Raw genomic sequence first — 22,309 nt, 5'->3', positions numbered from 1 at the left:
GACCTTTAAGAAATTCAAAGTTTAAGTAAACAGAACTTTTATTTTGTACTCAAACATTTTAATTGCTCTTATATTGAAACATTTGAGTAAATTAAAATTACCATGTAATCTCAACGTAAACATTTTATTAGTGTAAACTTAGCTAGCTATAACTAGCTAATACAGAAAATGCTAACATGTTAGCAATAGCATGAATAAGTACAGCAATTTAAAGCATTTGACATACTTGCTCTCAAACCAAACCACATGCACCACTTGTCACCATGATGTTAAAGGGTTAGTTCACCCAAAAATGAAAATTCTGTCATTTATTACTCACCCTCATGTAGTTTCACACCCGTACGACCTTCATTCATATTCAGAACACAAATTAAGATATTTTTGATGAAATCCGATGGCTCAGTGAGGCCTCCATTGACAGCAAGATAATTAACACTTTCAGATGCCCAGAAAGCTACTAAAGACATATTTAAATCAGATCATGTGACTGCAGTGGTTCAACCCTAATGTTATGAAGCGATGAGAATACATTTTGTGCACCAAAAAAACGACTTTTCAACAATATCTAGTGATGGATGATTTCAAAACACTGCTTCATGAAGCTTCGAAGCTTTACGAATCTTTTGTTTCGAATTAGTGATTCGGAGCGCATATCAAACAGCTAAACTGATGAAATCACATGACTTTGGCGCTCCGAACCACTGATTCGATTTGTAAAGCTCTGAAGCAGTGTTTTGAAATCGCCCATCACTAGATATTGTTGAAAAGTCATTATTTATTTATTTTTTTTGGCACACAAAAAGTATTCTCGTCGCTTTATAATATTAAGATATAACCACTGTACTCTGATGAACTGTTTTAAATCTTTAGTAGCTTTCTGGATCTTGAGAGGTTCAGTGGCATTGCTCTCAACGCAGGCCTCACTGAGCCATCGGATTTCATCAAAAATATCTTAATTTGTGTTCTGAAGATGAACGAAGGTCTTACGGGTGTGGAACGACATGAAGGTGAGTAAATGATGACATTATTTTAATTTTTGGGTGAACTAACCCTGTAACATCATGGTGACAAGTGGTGCATGTGGTTTGGTTTGAGAGCAAGTATGTCAAATGCTTTAAATTTTAATTTTTGGGTGAACTAACCCTTTCCAAAAACCCACATTAACAGAACTCTCCTAAATTAGCATAACAAAACATTAATCACTACTAAATCTCCCACTAAAAAATCTTATATAACACTTCATTTTAGCATTTACTAGTGTTTGGTCCGAGTCCAGTTTTGTCGAGTCCGAGTCGAGTCCAAGTCCTTAACCAATCAAGTTCGAGTCCAAAAGGGGCAGAGTCAAAGTCATTAACATCTGAGTCTGAGTCGGGTCCGGAAAGATTTCAGTTATTTGAAATTGCAACTGGCCTTTTGCAAAGACCCTCCCCTCTTAGTTACTGTTGCTACATCCGACAAGCCATGCCGCTCTCACGCCACACATCATGTTCTCACAGTGAAAAATACATCGCGATGCAAAGAGGAAACTGACAGCGCACCAACAGACAAGACAGAGCAGGTTACTTTTGAAATGAAAAAAAGTCTTAGCTTTCAAATTTTGTCATTTTTAAGAAATTCAAACAGATACCGTTTTGTGGCAGTTTAATGTGTAGCACCTCAGTTCAAGCAGCAGTTCATTGAAAATTGGACCCGAGTCCGAGTTTGAGCACCCAAACTCTAGCATTTACTCTCCCTTGCCATGGGCAAAGCATGCTGGGAAACAGAAATCCCAGCCCAGTTTCAGTTAAAGTTCATAAAACTCAAAGCAATGAAAGAGTTCCATTTACTTAAAATATATCAGTTCTGTGAACTCAAAAGAAAGAAAGTTGTAAATACTCATAAAAGTTAATTTGACTGAACTAATTTGTTTAATTTAAGTTAGTCCTACTCAAACCAATGAATTATTTTGAGTGTTAGGGTTTACAGTGCGGTCAGATTCATTCATGTTTTGAAAGAAGTATTTTATGTTCACCAAGGCTGTTTTTATTTGATCAAAAATACAGTAAAAAAGTATTACAACTGAAAATAAAAAAATCAGCATATTAGAATGATTTCTGAAGGATCACGTGACTGCAGTGATGCTGAAAATTCCGCTTTGATCACAGAAATAAATTACATTTTAAATTATATTCGAGTAAAAAGCTAATAATTCAAAATGTTACTGTTTTATAATAATGAGTATAATATAACCTAATAAAAATAATATTAAACTTTGTTTAAAAAAAAAAAGAAGACCTTTGATTGGTAGTGTATGTTTGATTTTTATCTCATAAATCTGCTGGTATGCTGTAACTAAGGTTTATAAGAGGTGTAAACAGAGTGGGACGGGGCCGGGTGCAGTTGCGGTTGCTTGCAATAAACAAAGAATCTCATTTGATTAAAGCGAATAAACACCCCACCCCCCTGTGTTAATCACTAGATACCCACCACAGCCCTGGAGGGCCCTTAGTAGCCTACTTCCAGCTTCACATAGATCACCGTTGTGCTGATCCACCCATGTTAAACACACGAGACCCTGTAACCCCAGGGGTGTCCAAACTCGGTCCTGGAGGGCCACTGTCCTGCAGAGTTTAGCTCCAGTTTACCACAACACAAAAAACCTAAAACCTTGATTAGTTGGTTCAGGTGTGTTTAACTGGGGTTGGAGCTAAGTTCTGCAGGACAGTGGCCCTCCAGGAGCACGATTGGACACCCCTGCTGTAACCCCATGGCTGCATGTGAAGCCTGATGGTCAGGAGATAAATACTGTACCTGTTCTGTGGCACAATGGGATGAACAGCTTCAATAATGGATCTGAAAATAGATGCACATCCGTTTCTCTTCTATACTGTATGCTTCTGAAAACAACTATAAAAAATAATGTTATTGAATAAAAAAAAGCTTTTCTGGATCAAAACATCCAGAAAATAATGAATATATCACGTTTAAATTGTGGCTTAAATTCCAGATATGTTAATGGACATAAAAACATTTTCCACTGTTTGTTGTGAGGTAGGGATGAATGGTCAGCAGAGGGCAGCAGAGGAGCTCTGATACAAACAGAGAAGACCTTATTAACTGCCTACAAAATCTGTCAATAGAACACAGAGGGCGGATATAGATGTGTGCATGTTTTAATTAAGCAATAAGACACGAGGAATAGTGTATATATATATATATATATATATATATATATATACACACACACACATATACATATTATATATATATATATATATATATATATATATATATATATATATACAGTACAGTCCAAAAGTTTGGAACCACTAAGATTTTTAATGTTTTTAAAAGAAGTTTCGTCTGCTCACCAAGGCTACATTTATTTCATTAAAAATACAGTAAAAAACAGTAATATTGTGAAATATTATTACAATTTAAAATAACTGAGTACTATTTAAATATATTTGACAAAGTAATTTATTCCTGTGATGCAAAGCTGAATTTTCAGCATCGTTACTCCAGTCTTCAGTGTCACATGATCCTTCAGAAATCATTCTAATATGCTGATCTGCTGCTCAAGAAACATTTATGATTATTTTCAATGTTGAAAACAGTTGTGTACTTTTTTTTTCAGGATTCCTTGATGAATAGAAAGTTCAAAAGAACAGCATTTATCTGAAATACAAAGCTTCTGTAGCATTATACACTACCGTTCAAAAGTTTGGGGTCAGTAAGAATTTTTATTTTTATTTTTTTAAAGAAATGAATACTTTTATTCAGCAAGGATGCATTAAATCAATCAAAAGTGGCAGTAAAGACATTTATAATGTTACAAAAGATTAGATTTCAGATAAACACTGTTCTTTTGAACTTTCTATTCATCAAATAATCCTGAAAAAAAAATATTGTACACAAATATTTTGTACAATTGTACACATTAAATGTTTCTTGAGCAGCAGATCATCATATTAGAATGATTTCTGAAGGATCATGTGACACTGAAGACTGGAGTAATGATGCTGAAAATTCAGCTTTGCATCACAGGAATAAATTACTTTGTGAAATATATTCAAATAGAAAACAGTTATTTTAAATTGTAATAATATTTCACAATATTACTGTTTTTTACTGTATTTTTAATGAAATAAATGTAGCCTTGGTGAGCAGACGAAACTTTTTTTAAAAACATAAAAAATCTTAGTGGTTCCAAACTTTTGGACTGTACTGTATATATATATAAATAAACTTTTAGAAGTAGGTTTTTTTTTTTATTACATTTAATGTAAGTTTTGTGGACTCAAAAGAAAAAGAAAGTTCTAAATACTCATAAAAATGAATTTGATTGAACTAATTTGTTTAATTTAAGTTCAAACCAATGAATTATTTTGAGCGTTAGGGTTTATAGTGCAGTGTAAAATGAATAAGGTTATAAAGTATGGAAGTTCTCAATTTCACTTTCTCATTTTCATGTTAGCTTATTCTTGATGATTTATTCTAAGTTTATTCATTTTCTATTAACCACACGGCACGTTTACCACAGAGATACAACAAGTATCCCACAAAAGTTATTTCTAATACCAAATACTCAAAGAAAATGATCACAACAGAAAGAACTCCAAGGATGAATAATAAACATCTCATTTATTATATATATACTCTTGCAGGACGACAGTTTCTTACATCAGGAGAGGCATCATCCACTGAACCTTTGGTTACACAGAGTTACAGACTCAAAGAAAAGATCAACATTGTGCATTTAAAAAAAAAAAAAAAAAAAAAGTGTAAAATCCAAGTACCCTATTGTCAGACACACTACTAGTTTTGGAAAAAAACAAATCCTTCAAATGGCTAAAAAATGGAAGCTGTTGTAAAATAACACGTGTATAAAATCTGAACACAACATATTGCACTTGAGTTAGGTGACAGTGCTTTAAACAGCGACAGACAAAACACTCAACAATAAACTAAACAAGAAAACATCGAGCGTGCCAAGTGTCTCCTTTTCAGCGTAAACAAATATCTCATCCCCGACGTCTCGAGTTTTGGCGCTGCCGGGATCACACGTCCCGTCTCATCCAGTGTGACGCGTTTACAGTAAATGAGCCACTGACAGTTCGTGGCAGAGTATAACTCGTGCACATTTTGGTGAACATTGCAGAATAATAAAAGTGGCAAATTAGTTGTTGTCTAGTACATAAAACAACAAAATCATCCGACAAACGAGTAAAATAACTTAAATGTACCAATTAAAATGAACACTTCACTTCAGTAAAGAAAAACACGTGAAGCAAGTTCAAAAAATTAAAACAAATTCCTTTTTTTTCAGCATTTAAACATTTGTACAAGGTCGAAATCGGTTATAAAAGAAAAGTGATAAAGTTTCAATATATATATATATTAAATGATCATAGAAAAAATAAAAATATATAAGAATATGCGAGGTTTATACAATGTTTGGCAATACACTTTTTGCTAACTTGAAGATAAAATTACAACAGTAGCTTTTAAGTCCGTCAGACGTGAGTGAGTTGTTCTAGTGACACGGTTCATGATACAAAATCTGAATAAACGCATCAAAGCATCCAGATGTCTAGCACTAAACCTGCTGTTAAATGAATAAAGTGGTATCTGAATGTCATTTCAAGTGACTGTTCTGATGAATCTGTCGGTGTGTGTGTCGTTAGTCTCATTTTAATGGATCTTTGGCTTTGCGCTGCTTTCCCTTCAGCATCATGTGATTCTAATGGTGCTTTAAACTGCATTCACTGACTCCAGAGGCCATTCTTGTGCATTTATCTGATTACGCCTCCAGAAAATGTTTCTTTGTGTATCACCTACAACAATAAAAAGCTAAAATACTTGGTGTGGAGCTGGATGCGAGTCTGATGCAGGAGCTCATGTGGTGGAGGAATCGACGTACGGAAGGAACTTGGTGAGTTTGTTCGGTGAGCCGACGTTCACACACTCGGAATCTTCGCTAATCCTGAAGAAAAGCTCCTGCTCTTTCTTCCTCAGGGTCAGTTCATCCTCCAGAACCTGAGGGAGGAAGCAGCCATCAATCAGACTTTAACTCCACAACCCTTCCATTAATCGGCTGAGATTTTGCCGATAACTGACTATTAAGGACATCTCTCATTACTGTAAAAACAGTGATATATTATTTAAATAGTTTTTTTTTTGTTGTTGTTTGCATAATTGTAGAATTTGTTGTATTAACCTATTAAGTTGATATAATTTGTGAAATAAAAAGATTGATTATTGAGTAAAATTGCTCCACATTACTGTTAGAGATGCACTGATACAGCCGATTATTCAGAGTGATATCTGCTGATACCAATAGTTTGTGGATCCTGCCTTTTATACCTCCTTTTAAACGAATGACAGTTTCATTATAATTAATCATTATATTTTTAATTATTATATTTTGAAAGAAATGCAAATAAAAACTTTATTCTCTCCATTTTCATGAACTTGGTAAGTTGTATCAGTTATAAACAAACACATTACTCAAATTAATATTAACACATTAACTAAATTCTAAAGACTAATTTAATATTTATTAAATTTCTGAATGTTGTTAATTCATATAATTACTACTAATATTGAACATCAAACTGGTTTCTTAGCATTTTCTTTATACAAAGCCCAAATTCAGTGCATTTTCCTGCTCTCTTTTGATTGACAGGATGTATCGTTAAAAAAAGTTAAAATATTTCTCTTTTTGTTCATCTTTAATTGGAGCCCAGAAAACTTTATAATATAATATAATAATGCAACAAGCCTTCATTTTGTAAACACCATTAGACCAACAATGTTAAATGACCAGTGTTTTTTGACCATTAACCACATGATCCCTTAATTGTAAACTTTTGTATTCACTCCAGAACAGACGGGTCTAATCTTCAAACACTCTTCAAACACTAAATTTCCCTTATTTGAATGGCAAAATGTAATTGAAATTTAAACTGCACAATTATCGTGGTTAACTCAAATAATTGTGATTAAATCAAAAAAAGGCAATCAGACAATTAATTGAAAATCATGACAAGCCAAATATTAAAACAGAAAACAGCTATTTTTACTCTGTTTTTCATCAAATAAGTGCCATGGTGAACATAAGCGACTCAAATATGTTACCACCCCCAAACTTTTGAATGGTAGTGTTCAATTTAAGTTGGTTTTATTTTTATTTATTTTTAGGTTTTGGGTGAATTATGATCCAGAGTTTTCAGACATTCAGTTTTCAGTGTCCAAAAGAGTAAGAGTGTAAGTAAAAGTGAACTCCAGACCTTCTTCCTGGGCTTGAGGTGTTCTCTCCACTCCTTCAGCTGCTGGTTGTGTTGCTCATCCAGTGACTTCAGACGCTGCGTTTCGTTTTCTATTAGCAGGTGACATTTCTCATTCTGCAGAAGACATTCACACAGTCAGACATGATTCAATGCACTGTGAAAAATTAACTATTCACACAAAAACGCCTTAAAAACTAGCATAATGATGCAGGGCGTCCTGAGTGGGACTCGTGGTGCCCTGTGTGTACGTCACCTGCAGCTGCTGCAGCTCTCTGCTGTTCCCCTCACACTGGTTAATCATCTCCCTCATCTGGTTCTCATGTTTCTGCTGCTGGTGCAATCGCTCGGCCTTCTGCCTCTTCTCCTCCAGCCTGGTGAACTGAACACGAGAGAGAAGCCTCAGAAAGGAGGACACACACACGGACCGTCAGAGAACGAGAGGTCACAGAGACACGCTTTACCTGCTTGATCTTTTCACGGTCTTCCGCTGAGCTTCCGGTGGAGTTAATTTTCAGGCTCTTCTTGAACATGACCATTCGTGTTTTGCCTTCGCTGCGCTGGATCTTGGGCAGCCTGTTCTTCTCCTGCTGCTGTCGAGCTTTGAGGAGCTCAATCATGCGCTGGTTGTAGCACTGCATCTGCTCCTGTTCCTGAAACACCACATACCATCCAGACATGGGTCAGTGTCAGAGCACTAACGTACAGTACCCTCTTTCACCAACAGGGGCCAGAAGCCCATTCCACACACTTCCATTGAAAGAAATGTGTCACTTATACCCGATGTCTTTGAACCAGGAACTGCCAGGCTAATGCCAGGCTAAAGTTTGTGTCACATTTTTAAAACAAGTAAACTGCAAAACTAATCTACATGGTATGGAAGCTTGTTTCTGTCATGGAATAAAAAAAACAATAAAAAAGATAATAGTGACTTTTTATCTTTTTTTTTTTTTTTTTTTTTTTTGCAACTGCGAGTTTATATCCTGAAATTCTAAGAAAAGAATTGTGAGCTATAAAAGGGGTTGTGAGGGGGGAAAAACAATTCAGAATTGCGAGTTATAAACTTGGAATTGCGAGAGGGAAAAAAGTGAGAATTTTGAGTTATAAACTTGGAATTACAAGAAAAAAGGCAGAATTGTGAGCTATAATCTCAGAATTACAAGAAAAAAGTCAGAATTACCAATTATAAACTCAGAATTACAAGAGAAAAGTCAGAATTGCGAGTTATAAACTTGGAATTACAAGAACAAAAATCAGAATTGCGAGTTATAATCTCGGAATTACAAGAAAAAAGTCAGAATAGCGAGCTATAATCTCGGAATTACAAGAAAAAAGTCAGAACTGCCAATTATAAACTTGGAATTACAAGAAAAAAAGTCAGAACTGCCAGTTAAAAACTTGGAATTACAAGAAAAAAAGTCAGAACTGCCAATTATAATCTCGGAATTACAAGAAAAAAGTCAGAATTGCCAGTTAAAAACTTGGAATTACAAGAAAAAAAGTCAGAACTGTGCGTTATAATCTCGGAATTACAAGAAAATAAGAATAGCGAGCTATAATCTCGGAATTACAAGAAAAAAAGTCAGAACTGAGTTATAAACTCGGAATTACAAGAAAAAAAGTCAGAACTGAGTTATAAACTCGGAATTACAAGAAAAAGGCAGAATTGCGAGCTATAATCTCGGAATTACAAGAAAAAAGTCAGAATTACCAATTATAAACTCGGAATTACAAGAAAAAAGTCAGAATTGCCAGTTATAAACTCGGAATTACAAGAAAAAAGTCCGAATTGCCAGTTATAAACTCGGAATTACAAGAACAAAAATCAGAATTGCGAGTTATAATCTCGGAATTACAAGAAAAAAGTCAGAATAGTGAGCTATAATCTCGGAATTACAAGAAAAAAGTCAGAATTACCAATTATAAACTCGGAATTACAAGAAAAAAGTCAGAATTGCCAGTTATAAACTCGGAATTACAAGAAAAAAGTCCGAATTGCCAGTTATAAACTCGGAATTACAAGAACAAAAATCAGAATTGCGAGTTATAATCTCGGAATTACAAGAAAAAAGTCAGAATAGTGAGCTATAATCTCGGAATTACAAGAAAAAAGTCAGAACTGCCAATTATAAACTTGGAATTACAAGAAAAAAAGTCAGAACTGCCAGTTAAAAACTTGGAATTACAAGAAAAAAAGTCAGAACTGCCAATTATAATCTCGGAATTACAAGAAAAAAGTCAGAATTGCCAGTTAAAAACTTGGAATTACAAGAACAAAAATCAGAATTGCGAGTTATAATCTCGGAATTACAAGAAAAAAGTCAGAATAGTGAGCTATAATCTCGGAATTACAAGAAAAAAGTCAGAATTGCCAGTTATAAACTTGGAATTACAAGAAAAAAGTCAGAATTGCCAGTTATTAACTCGGAATTACAAGAAAAAAGTCAGAATTGCCAGTTATAAACTCGGAATTACAAGAGAAAAGTCAGAATTGCCAGTTATAAACTTGGAATTACAACAACAAAAATCAGAATTGCGAGTTATAATCTCGGAATTACAAGAAAAAAGTCAGAATAGCGAGCTATAATCTCGGAATTACAAGAAAAAAAGTCAGAATTGCCAGTTATAAACTTGGAATTACAAGAAAAAAAGTCAGAAGTGTGCGTTATAATCTCGGAATTACAAGAAAAAAAGAATAGCAATCTATAATCTCGGAATTACAAGAACAAAAGTAAGAACTGTGAGTTATAAACTCGGAATGGACCCTTTTTTAACGGACTGATATGACGAGTTTTAAACTCACAGGTGTGAGAAGAAAAAAAAAGACAATTCTGAGTTTATAACTCACAATTCTGACTTATTTTTCTCAGAATTATGATTTTATATCCCATAATTGTGAGAAAAAAGTCAGAATTGTGAGATAAAAAGTCGCAATTAACTTTTATTTTTTATTCCATGGCAGAAACAAGCTTCCATAACATGGACATGGTACAAAGATAAAAATGCTTTTTTCTTGTATTTGTAATAACTGAGAAGGATTTTGAAAAATCATTAATATTCAGGCCAATTTGCAAATGAATCATTTAGACTGATACATGAACAAGTTCAAGTTGTTTTAGTATGTATGTATTTCCAGCTAGTAGTGCCTCAGGTATATATTATTTATACTGTATACTATTATAGTTTTTATGAATATTCTTATGATATTCTGATTCATATCTTTAGTTTTCTTTTTTTTCCGGCCTGGACAACACAATTTTAAAATTTTATGATATTTCCAGGTTTTCTATGACCATGGGAACCCTGAAACTATAATACTCCCATTAAAATCAACAAAACTGTCCACACAGGAATTGCAAATGTTCCCTATTCCTGTCTGTCGCATTGTCCACTGCAGTGGAAAAGTAGTAAGAATGAAGAACCATTCACACAGTGTAAGCAGACCTTCTCATGTTTCTTGAGGAGCTGGTGTCTCTGCAGGAAATACTGGTCCTTCAGCTGCTGTTTGAGGAGCTGGTGTCTCTCGTGCAAGTTCTTCTCTTCCATGTCCCAAATAGTGGACTCTCGGTCTGACAGATGAAAAGAGCACTTGGGTTGTAAGCAGAGTCTACATAAAACCTTAAACATGGAAGTCATATTCTCAATCATTTTCATACTAATCAAAATAGCCTGCATGCATTTATACCTCTAAGCAGAGCTTGTTTTTTGAGGAGGCACTGACGCTCCGTCTCGGAGATTTCCCGCTTATTTTCAGAAATGATCCTCTTCAGAGTCGAGTCAAGATGATCCCTCTGATCTGCAAGGAACTTCTCCTCCTGTACAAAGAAGAGCCAGAAAGTATAATACTCAAACCTTTTTAACACAAAGAGATGCTGATGTTTTGCTGACAGATGACTTGCAAGGCCAATGGACAAGGCTGATTAAACATCTTTTCATTGGTCTACTATTTGAATTGGGTACTGAAATGGATAATTGTATTTGGTAAAAGGTTAAAATTTCTCAAAAGTGGAGATGTGTTTTTCTTCAGACAGCCACGTCTTAAACAAACCTCATTTAATTTCATCTGTTGAAAGTTGCTCATTTTGACCTTCAGACTGTCTTTCCTCTGACTCCTGGGCAGCTTCTCCACTTCTTGTTTGACCTGAGACCAAATGAAGAAAAAAGTGTTTTATTTCAAACTCGAGAATATAAAACAAATCGAAATGTTCAGTAGGAACATTTAAGCGGCCCCTAAGTAAGTTAATAATAAACAATTTTTACAACGGAAGTGATTCAATCAAAAACCTACTTTAGCTCGATAATAATATTTTCTTAGAGCTGCTGTAAAGCCAAAACAATCTGTCAATTAATTGTCCTATTATCACCGTGAAGCTGCTTTGAAACTGTATTGTGAAAAGTGCTATATAAATGAAGATGACTTGACATTCAATTTTATTCAAAACTCAACCTGCATAAAAATCAACCATATTGTTTCTAGATGAACATACAAAAAAATGAATATTAGATTAAAATTAGTAAAGTTCAAGAATATTATTCACATCGAAATATATGAATTCATTTATTTCATTACTAGAATGAAAATTTATTTAATTACCAATAACATATTAATTTGTTATTTACAGGTTAGTGAAACAAAAGAAGTTTGGTAAATCATTGAAATTGAGTGTGAATTAAGTGTACATTTTGGGTCACTGTAAGAGCTTAAAAATATATAATTCATTCACCTCTTTCTTCTTGTGTTTCATCTGGTCCATGAACTTGTTGTAGGCTTTTTCTTGTTCAGCACGAATGCGTTTACCCTCGTCCCGCAGCCGTACGGTGTGCTCCATCTCCATTCTCTCTATGGTCTGTTTCTGCTGTTTCTCCAGGGTCTCCAGCTCCGTGTCGAAGTATTTTTTCTTGGCCTGTGAGCACAGCCGCAGACCAATATATCAGCACTATTTATTAACATTTTACATAAGTGCATAAAGAGTGTAATTATTATGGAAGTTACTATAGAGTTTGTCCTCTCCCAGGAATATCGTCCAATAAAATGCAGACTTGAACGAGAAAGCCCCTATTCCTAATACCGCCTGCAAGTGACTAGCAATTGCAAGTATCAAAACATGCCTCAAGGCTGTTGGCGATTTTACTAACACTAACACACTGTTCCTCAATTAAAGAGCACAAGATGGCATACAAGTTGAGCATTAAAGCCCAAAGTATACTTCACTTTTTATGCATACTCAAGGGTCAGCGTACACTGCACGTGACGTGAATTTCGTCATCCGAAGAGTGCGCACATACTCTACGAGCACCGCCGATTTTTGTACCCGCAAGTCGCATATGCAAATTTTTTTTGCAGTAATCAGTTTATCCACAAGGTGGCAGTTGTGCCCTGGGGGCGTAAATTCACAAGGTAGGCGAAGAAAAACTGCATAAACAGCACAGACCGGAACACATGCAAGCTACAGCGACAATGGAGGCCTACATAGACGAGAGATTGCGTGAAGAGGTTAGAAAGTACCATCATCTGTACAACTCTAGCATGAAATAATACATTACAAGATTATTACAAGATATTTACATGGGTTGAAACTCGTGGCGAGAGTTTGATCAAAACTGCACATGCGTCAAACGCCTGTGTACGCGTACGAGTCAAGTGAAGTATACTTTGCAAAGCTGTGCGTTCGACTAAAAACGAAGTATACTTTGGGCTTAAAGGCACAATATGTAATTGTTTGCCACTAGAGGTCGCTTATTAAAAACAAAGGCGTAGCTTGATGACGCCTTGATTTTGCGGAATCATGGGAGGTGTTGTCTTCATGTCTACAGCCGGTGGAAAAGAATCCGATGGAACTCGGGCAGAAATAATATTCATGGATGAGCTAATGAATTAAAGATTTATTAACGTTACTGTAGTATGAAGCAGAGCAGGAGCCGCTGGAGCGATTGCTAATGAGAGACGAGCGCGACACACGTCTCGACAGCAGCGGAACTTTTATTATGCCACAGCCGCCGCTTTCGCTTCTTCCAGTCAAGTGTATGTGGGGTAAAGCAGCGTTGTTTATCATATTAGATACAATTGTGTGTTGAAAGCATAGACTGTAAAAAAAAAAGATGGACGCCGCGACGCCGCTTCCTTCCATTGTAATGAACTGAACGTAAAATGTATGACGATGGGCGTTGACATGTTATGCAAAAATGCCAGTTTGGAGCCTGGGTATGCACAGAGAGAATCGTCAGTGGAGCCCAGAGGCGGAGTCGCGGTATCAAACTTCCGCCCAGACAACTGCGTCATTAGATCAGATCACCTATTTGTTTTATCTGTTGTTTATTATATTTTTCTTTTCCTCCTTGCTTTTTCATTTGGCTTAAACGATGGCTTAATTACATCTGGCAAAGAGGAATTTACATTTATTTGAATGTTTATTAATGTACATTGTCCGTTTTAAAATAAATTACTAGTGATAACTACAATATTTTGGGATTTTCGTTTAAAATTCTACATGTAAAACAGATATAATATATTTCTAGAGCAATAATATTTTTGAAACAGCAAATTCTCAATAATTTGCCACTAGAAACAACTCTAAAATGTCAGAAATGGTCCTGCTATTTTAAATAAATTTAAACTAACGTTACAGGAGATCGATTGCTGTAGACAGTGCTCTATAATTAATTAGAGTAGGCTATCATTAGTTTTATTATTTTATACCCATAAAAATAATTACTGCTTTTTCCCAACATGGTTAACGTTAGGTGTGTTATCTTAACTAATAACATTTATTAATTAGCTTATAAAGTCCACATTTAACGTTACCGAGAAAAGTTCAGTGATCCGTCAGATCCTGTAGGTCAGTTAGTACAGTTTACTGCTGAACAACTCATTTTGTCGGAGTCAAATAACACAGAAATTGAAAATTAACAGTTAATTATATATCTTCAATCTCCCCTCGAAGCTTCGACAGTCCTCAGAGAAGCTGTCAATCATGACGACACGCCCCATTTCTATAGCATCAAATTGCTAGCTAAAATCAAACTTATCACAAAAACGAACAACTGAACATATATAACAACTACCTTAAATGAGAAAAACCATCTTTCGGAAAATTTTATTGGAAGTGTAATTTATTTTTTTATTTTGACTCAAATCCCGTTCGTTTACATGGAGAGGGCGGGGTTTATGACCTGTACTGCATCCAGCCACCAGGGGGCGATCAAAGAGCACGCTGCTTCACTTTTCAGGATGCATGAGGCACACCCGGGACATATTCACACAAAATTATGGCAAAAAATGCCGGTCTTGGTGAGTATCCTAGTAAATATAGTCTGTTATATTGGACGGAGAGACCTGGTTGAAACTTGTTATAGTGCTACTCTGCGTGCGTTCGCCGGCTGCTATGAGACACTTGTTGCACACTGAAGTAAGCTAGATCGATATCATGGTAAAACATGGTACTCGCAGTAAATCAAGAAAACAAGATTTAAACACTGTGTTGAGCTAACATGATTAGTTTTCTGTTGATGAATGTATCCAAACAGTTGTTCCCTTGTTTAATAAAACACATAATATAATAAAGCGTCTTTGGTGTTTCCATGGTTTCTACAAAATAAAACCGTAAATCTAGGATAACGCGGGTATGATGTTATTGATAAGCGACGCACGGACACGGTCCGAGTCCGAGTCCTAATTAAAATGGCTTATATCACTGGATTTAAACATTCTAGGAAACATTTCGAATAATGTAAGTACACAAGTCAACAAAATATATAACACTGTTCTAGTGTTTTTTTTTATATTTTAATCTAAAAATCTTACATATTGTGCCTTTAACTTTTAAAAAAAAAGTGTGAGTGATCCGCTGAGTTGAGCTACCACATGACTTAAAGGGCTCCCGCTTACATCACTAGCTCTTGCTTATATGGGCATTCTAACACCCTGACCTGAGGCCGTCGCCCCCTGGTGACCAGGAAGATAACTGCAAAATAACTATAATCAGCCAGTAACAGTGAAAACACGCTGGAACTGTTACACTGTGATTAATCAACAAGGGGATGTATGGTGATATCAATTAGTTACTTTTTTACCCTATTCACTTGTGATGTCTAAACTGTGTCTCTAAATGAAGTTAAACGGACTGCACAATAACAAACATGCAGTATGTTTTGCGTAAAGCTGCATTAGCCACTTTCGGCTGAGAGAAAGATGGAGGCCACTGCTGTAGGTGGTGGAGATCAGTGACACTTACATTCATCTCCTGGTCGAATCTGCGCTGCATCTGTTCCCGCTGATCTTTCAGCTTCAAGTTGAGCACGGCCTGAGCGCGATGCTGCTCTTTCTGCAGCAGACGCAGATCTCGAAGCTCCTGACGCCTATGTGTATGAATGAAAGCAGAAATTAACGTAAACCAGCGGTCTCAAACTCACAGCTCCAACCAGCCTCAACTCACCTGCTTGGAAGTTTCTAGTAATCCAAAAGAATTAACGTTTTTAATTAGGGTTGGAGCTAAACTCTACAGGGCTATGGACCTCCAGGAATTGAGTTTGAGACCACTGACATAAACAATTATGGAATCATTCAAGTGTAATTTGTAATTTCCAAAATCCTTTGACTTTCTTTACATAAAAGATATTTTTTTGTTTTGTTGTCGTTTTTTGTACACACAGTGCAAGTCAATGGGCATTACCAACATTCTTCAAAACATCTTCTTTTGTGTTCAGGGTGAGTAAATGATGACTCAATTTTCATTTCTGGGTGGACTATCCCTTTAAGCTAAACATGTGAAGTCTCCCGCCAACCAAAGAATGTCTAGAATGCAGCAATAGTCTGTTCTTCCACTGTCACGGCCCACAGACGGCACTACAGAGGATTCATGGGAAAAACGCCCCCACCTCATTCATTGCATGACTTCACTGACAGCTAAAGACCAGAGGAATGTTCCACAAAGATATTTTATGTGGGGGTAGATTTCGAGCTTGTCAAAAACACGTCCCAGTCATATTTCATCACGAAACCAAAAGACATAAATAAATTACATTTGGCTTAAGGAAGATTAAATCTATTATTAAGAAGATTGAGTTCTTATTTTGATTTTGGGGTAAAATATGACTGGACAAGTGAAGCTGTGCTCATGCAAGGGCACTATCCCATCACTAGATGGCAGAAGTGGCATTGTTTATTGGTGCAGACATGTGCAGTGTGTGTGGTGGGAAACACTCGGTATATAATCTATTACCACCAGCTGAGGTGTTTCAAGAGAAAAGGCTAGATTGAAAAGTTCACAAGAATTCAGATGATGGATCTGTTAAAGGGAGATCTGAGCTCTTGATTTGTCCTTTAAAAGCGGCCCACTTCCTGTGGCTGTACACAAAGCTTCCCTTGTGTATTAATGTCCCATTGGGAAAGGACAAGGTCTTGGACCAGAGACCTAAAATAGTCTGTTTACTCAGCCGAGATGTAAGATCAAGTAGGAAAAGCTTTTTCCTCTTAAAAGGTTAGTTCACCAAAAATAAAAGGTCATCATTTACTCACCCTCATGTCGTCCCAAACCTGTAAGACTTTCGTTCATTTTCGAAACACTAATGAAGATATTTTAATGAGATTTCTGTCCTTCCATTGACAGCTACGCAACTACCTATTTGACTTTTATTCACATATAAACATTGATCACTCACATCAGATACGGTAAACAGAAGCTCAAGCATGTTTGCTTGACGTGGGAACCAATGAGGTTCATTCTTGTGTGTTACGCATCACATTTGAGCTTCTGTTAAGAACCAATGAGGTTTGATCTCACGTGTCAAGCAAGTCAATGTTTATATCTGAATGAATGTATGTTCATCATATAAAGCGTCATGCCTCTTCAGAAAATTTCAACCAAACCGCCCGATTTAGTTCATATGGATTCATATTAGTTTTACAATCTCTCTTTGAAGGGACAAAGTGTGTGGACTGTCAATGGAGGGACAGAAATCTCTCAGATTTCATTAAAAATACCTTCTGAAGATGAACAAAAGTCTTCCAAGTAATTGATGACACTTTTTTTTTTTTTTTGTAAAGAGCTTGATTAAAGAGAGTGATGGTGCGGACTTGCCTGAGGAACCTCATTTCCTCGTCTTTCTTCTCATCATCAGTGATGATTTTGGAGGTGGTGATGCTCACCTCCACACCATCAACCAAGAACTTACGGGTGCGTTTGAGCGTCTTCTTGGAGTCCTGTTAAAACAAATTAATAAATTAATGGAAATGAACCGATCTTCTATCGCCCTACAATCCTTCACGCTCTTTAAGATCACAAAACTCTGGACTTCTGTTGTGATCCAAGTCCACTAAAGGAGGGAGAGCATTTTCACATTTGGCTCCTAAACTCTGGAATAGCCTTCCTGATAATGTTCAGGGCTCAGACTCATTCTCCCAGTTTAAATCTAGATTAGAGACGCAGTTCTTGTCGGCGCCGATAGCCTAGTGGTTAGCATTCACTTAATGTATCTCTTATCAGATCAACTGCACATGACTATCTTTGCTTAATGTTATGAACAGCAGCTACGCTAATTATTCTCCATTTGCTTTCCTTTTTATCTCGGGACGCCCATCCTGAAGTGATCTGAGAGTACATCAGCTTCAGTTTGGATCCAGCCTCTTAAGAAGACTTCAGATGACCAACACCTTTGAAGAGACTCCTGCGAGGACTTCAGAAGATGCAATCATCTGGATCAACATGCACATTCCCAATTTCTATATATCCTAATTATTGTTAATATTAAAATTCATTATTTCCAGGAGCTCATTGCATTTACCTTCACTTAAAATGCTAACAGTGATTGTAAATTAAATTGCCTAAATTATTACTTTGCATGCATGATTATATGTGCATTTCTGAAACCACATACAGTCACCTCCGATACCAGATTCTCTAAATTGTAATGTTGTCATGCATTCTCTGTAAAGCTGCTTTGAAACGATATGCATCGTGAAAAGCGCTATACAAATAAATGTGAATTGAAAAAAGAAAAAAAAAAATGTGAGAAACTAAGAAACAGAAACTGTGATGGGTGTGGTAGCAAGATTTAAGGGAACTTTGGATGGGAGATTAAAAAAACAGAAGACGACATTGGAAGGAACTAGGACTGAGAGAACTAGAAGCAAAATGAATGGGTGGACTGGAGAAAGAAAGAAGAAATGAGAAACAGAGACAGACGGTATGAACAGGAAGCAGTGAGATTGCTGTTATCCTGTAAAGCCAGTTCTGACAGGAAGTGTCAGCAGTTCATGAGCAGAACGTGAACATGTAGAGCAGATTGAGAGATCATGAGGGTGAATCTCACAGAACGTATCCATTGTGGCATACTACCTAAATAAGACAGTCATTACTGTAACTTACTTAAACTAATATAAAAGTCAAATATTTGGATGCCTTAAGCCACTGAATTCATTTAATTAATTCAGACACTGTTGAAATCATATTTTATTGAATCTTGTCATATAAATGTCGTCACTTGTCAGCAAACAACACTAAGACCTGTGTCTATTTAACGCAGCTGAGCACACAGTCACATCCTCTGTTGGCCACGAGTTTGTCGCTTTTATGTTGTACACTTGCGAGTCAAACCCTGCTGTTTGAAGCTGAACGTGCTAATCTCGCCCATCCTTTGATGTGGTTTTGCTGCAGTAAAGCCACAGGTCTCGATACTATGCAGTGTGCATGCACAAGTATTTGCTCAAATCATTATTGAACTATTTTGATTGTGCAGCATCAAAACTAAAAGACAAGAGAGAGTTAAACTTCTGAATCATGCTGGAAAAACGTCAGACATGAGAAATAAGGCTGTTCTCGGGTGCCCTAAACAAAGAACAGAACGCCAGCGACGGCCGACCCAACAATCATCACATAGTGACTGATGCACAATACTGAATGGATCAGAGACAAAGAGCATTTGGGAGAAATAGATGGAAAATCTGACATGAGCTTCACAGACGTGCTGCTTGAAATATGCAACAAATGAATGACTTCATTTAAAGAAATGTTCCGGGTTCAAAACCAGTTCTGGGAATGGCGATTGCAGATACACTCCCAGTGACAGTCTATGGGGCTACAAAAATGTTCATGTACTGTACCTAGATGATTTAGACAACTTTACAGCTCAAATAGTATATTTTTTTATGAGATGAGAAATAATGATTTTCATATTATAACATCTAGCATACCAAAGATCTAGAACTAGAAATCATGTTGCTGGCATGTCTTTATTTGGCATTAGAGTTGAATACAATACCATTCAAAAGTTTGGGGTCAGTAAGATTTTTTTGAAATAAGTCTTTTGTGTTCACCAAGGCTGCATTCATTTGATCAAAATACAGTAAATGGGTCAGTGACGTGACGGGTCATTTTTTTTGTCCAAAGGCCTTAATAACTATAAAAAAAAACAAAGATATGACATTCAAAGTATGTACGGTGGTAGAATTGGATCTCTTTTATTGAATCCCAAAGGTTTTAATTATATTTTGCAAAATGTATTTTAAAGATTTTGAAGTGTCAAAAGGTCATTCGGTTTAACCGTCCAAAAGCCAATACAGCCATTTCATTTGTGATTAAAATATCTTAAAATGTAATAAATGTATATATTTTTTTATTCTGGCATGATTTTATAACATCATATATCAACATAGTGCAAAATGGTATTAAAATAATGTGTAAAAGTCGTTGCTTTGTTATGAGAAAGATGGTCCGGAAAAATGAATTTCATTGATATCATTCGGAGTAACCAATATAAAGGGACCATTTTTGATCAAGTCACGCGGTCAGTATCATGTGACAGGATGTGACATCATTCAGATACCTGTAAAGGACCACATGGTCATGAAGCAAAGTAACTAATTCTCTTTTAACTATTTGAAAAATTTCTAAATATATCGCTACTAAATATAAAATATATCAGCCTGTTAGCATTGTTTGAAAATATCGTCATTCAGTATAACCAGAAGTGTCATTCGATAAAACAAAAATTTTGGTTAAACCGAATTACTTTTTTGGTGACAAATTTTGTCCATCTTGTAAAAAAAGACAAAAGCAGTGTTAATTGATTATGAAAACCACATAATCTCATTATTAACACTTAATAAAACTTCAAAATCAATTATATATCCAATAAGGTTTTTTTACACTTTTAAAAACCATATTCGTCAATGACCCAAATACATTAATTTTGTCAAAATAATAATTACAATTCAAATTAACCAATGTATTTTAAAATGTAAATTATTTCTGTTGATGGAAAAGCTGAATTTTCAGAGCTATGTTTACCCCAGGCAGTACTTTATGTTAACCATCACAAAAATGTAAACTATATTATCAGCCATATATTAAAAGTTGGATATATAGTACATTCTTTACCCGCATTCATACAGTAAACTCACATAAAGCGATTTATACATCGTAGCAAATCTCAACTGTGTCATTGTTTAAATCATTGCAAAATGTAAACTGTATTATCACAGAGCTCTATACACAAAGTTGGATATATAGCATATCCAAATTCATCCGCATACATGCAGTTTACTCAAATATCTCAACTGAGCTTGTATCATCACAAAAATGAACCTACATTCTCACCCAGCTCTAATCTGCTGAATGTGATTAAACGGCATGAAGATGTTGTTAAAATACTATAAACATTAACATGACTTTGGAATAATGTGTATTGTCAAAAGCACTACACAAATAATTTAGATTTTACTACTTCAGCAGGCTTCAGGGATACCTGGAAACACTTCCTATGTTTGGCAAGATTTTGCTTTGTTAAACCTATAAAATAAAAATTACAGCTTAAATTGTAGGGTTGTCAAAAAATTACAGGGCTGTCGCTTGGCCAAGCTCTTTTCCAAGGACTTTCCCCAAGATACTTTGGAAAGCAATCTATAAATCTAAAATTGTCCGTTCCATCTTTTCTAAGAACTACTTTTAGTTTTTTAGTGAATCTTCGTAGTAACGACTATTTTACTGACAATGCTAATCAAAGTCCAACACATTTCTGGTTTGGTGTCAATGAAGGGCCATTCTGATGGGGCTTTGGAGATACACAAGACATCAAAGGTTCAGATGCACACTTTAAATACATCCCTCCACCTAACAGTACAGAGAGTTCAGGCATGATGCAGTAAGGCATATTTGGATGGGAGAGGTTTCTGGTGGTGTCTGCAGACAGACTCGGCTCTGTTTGACAAGGTCCACACCCTGTTTGAGCTCTGTACCTTCACTGTACTACTGTGTGCACTACCCGCCCAAAGCTCCAGAACGTTCCACTAGCTCTCATAAGCAGGGCTCTGTTCTACTGTGGCCCAACTGAGTAGAGACAGTAAACAGAGGACCACACAGTGAATGAGAGCGGAAGTGAGAGTATTAGTGTCATTAGTGTTGTATGCAGCACTACAGACTAACATTTAAGAGCAGTGTCACCTGTACCACCTGTTTCTACAGATGGTTTCTATGGTTTGCTTGAATAAGAAGGGGGTTGGGGTTTGAGGCAGTAACAATCATTAAACTAGAAATGTAAATTTTCTGAAGTAAATGTGAGTGGTGCTTGCCGTGGCAAAACTCGGCACTAGGCAGACGCTAAACCAGAGCAAATCCATAAATCCGTATAATGTTCTGACCATATTCATGATGTTATATGGTTGCTAGGGTGCTCTAAATGGTTGTTAGGGACAATACATACAAATGCATAAAGCCTGCTGACAGCTGGAGTCAAAAGACTCCACCCACATGTCTCTACAATATTCTGATACTGAGATACGGCTTATTCATTTCATTACATACATTGCTAGGGTGCCCTAAATGGTTGCTGGGTGTGGCTAGACAGTTGCCAGGGTGATATGTGAAGAATACTTTCCAGTCTGAGTCAAAAGAGCCAAACCCCTTGTCTCTACAATGTTCTGATCCAGTGATATTCCTCTCATCCTTTTCCAATAGAAGTCTATGGAGTGGTTGCTAGGGTGTTGCTATGAACATTTTAGGTCATTATTGGCTGATAAGATGAGTGTGAGAGAGAGTTCAAGAATGAGA

At 36.0% G+C, this 22,309-nt stretch overlaps 1 protein-coding gene across 2 annotated transcripts in view; it reads right to left on the bottom strand.

Moving 5' to 3' along the window:
• Positions 1–4,604: 4,604 nt before the first annotated feature.
• The window catches only part of stk10 (serine/threonine kinase 10), a 65,966-nt gene continuing 48,261 nt past the window's right edge, over positions 4,605–22,309 (bottom strand). For both annotated transcript variants that reach the window (XM_048165433.1, XM_048165434.1), the window contains exons 10-19: positions 17,345–17,466; positions 15,500–15,623; positions 11,993–12,172; positions 11,317–11,409; positions 10,954–11,083; positions 10,713–10,837; positions 7,733–7,921; positions 7,525–7,650; positions 7,272–7,385; positions 4,605–6,018 (exon numbers count right to left, since the gene is read on the bottom strand). In XM_048165433.1, coding sequence (XP_048021390.1) covers positions 5,878–6,018; positions 7,272–7,385; positions 7,525–7,650; positions 7,733–7,921; positions 10,713–10,837; positions 10,954–11,083; positions 11,317–11,409; positions 11,993–12,172; positions 15,500–15,623; positions 17,345–17,466 — 1,344 coding nt within the window. In that variant the 3' untranslated portion in view covers positions 4,605–5,877. The remainder of the gene's footprint in view (positions 6,019–7,271; positions 7,386–7,524; positions 7,651–7,732; positions 7,922–10,712; positions 10,838–10,953; positions 11,084–11,316; positions 11,410–11,992; positions 12,173–15,499; positions 15,624–17,344; positions 17,467–22,309) is intronic.

The sequence above is a fragment of the Megalobrama amblycephala genome, linkage group LG18 (assembly GCF_018812025.1).
Source record: "Megalobrama amblycephala isolate DHTTF-2021 linkage group LG18, ASM1881202v1, whole genome shotgun sequence".
Classification (NCBI taxonomy): Eukaryota; Metazoa; Chordata; class Actinopteri; order Cypriniformes; family Xenocyprididae; genus Megalobrama; species Megalobrama amblycephala.
The sequence above is the reverse complement of the archived record's forward strand: the minus strand, read 5'-3'. Positions and strand labels throughout refer to the sequence as shown.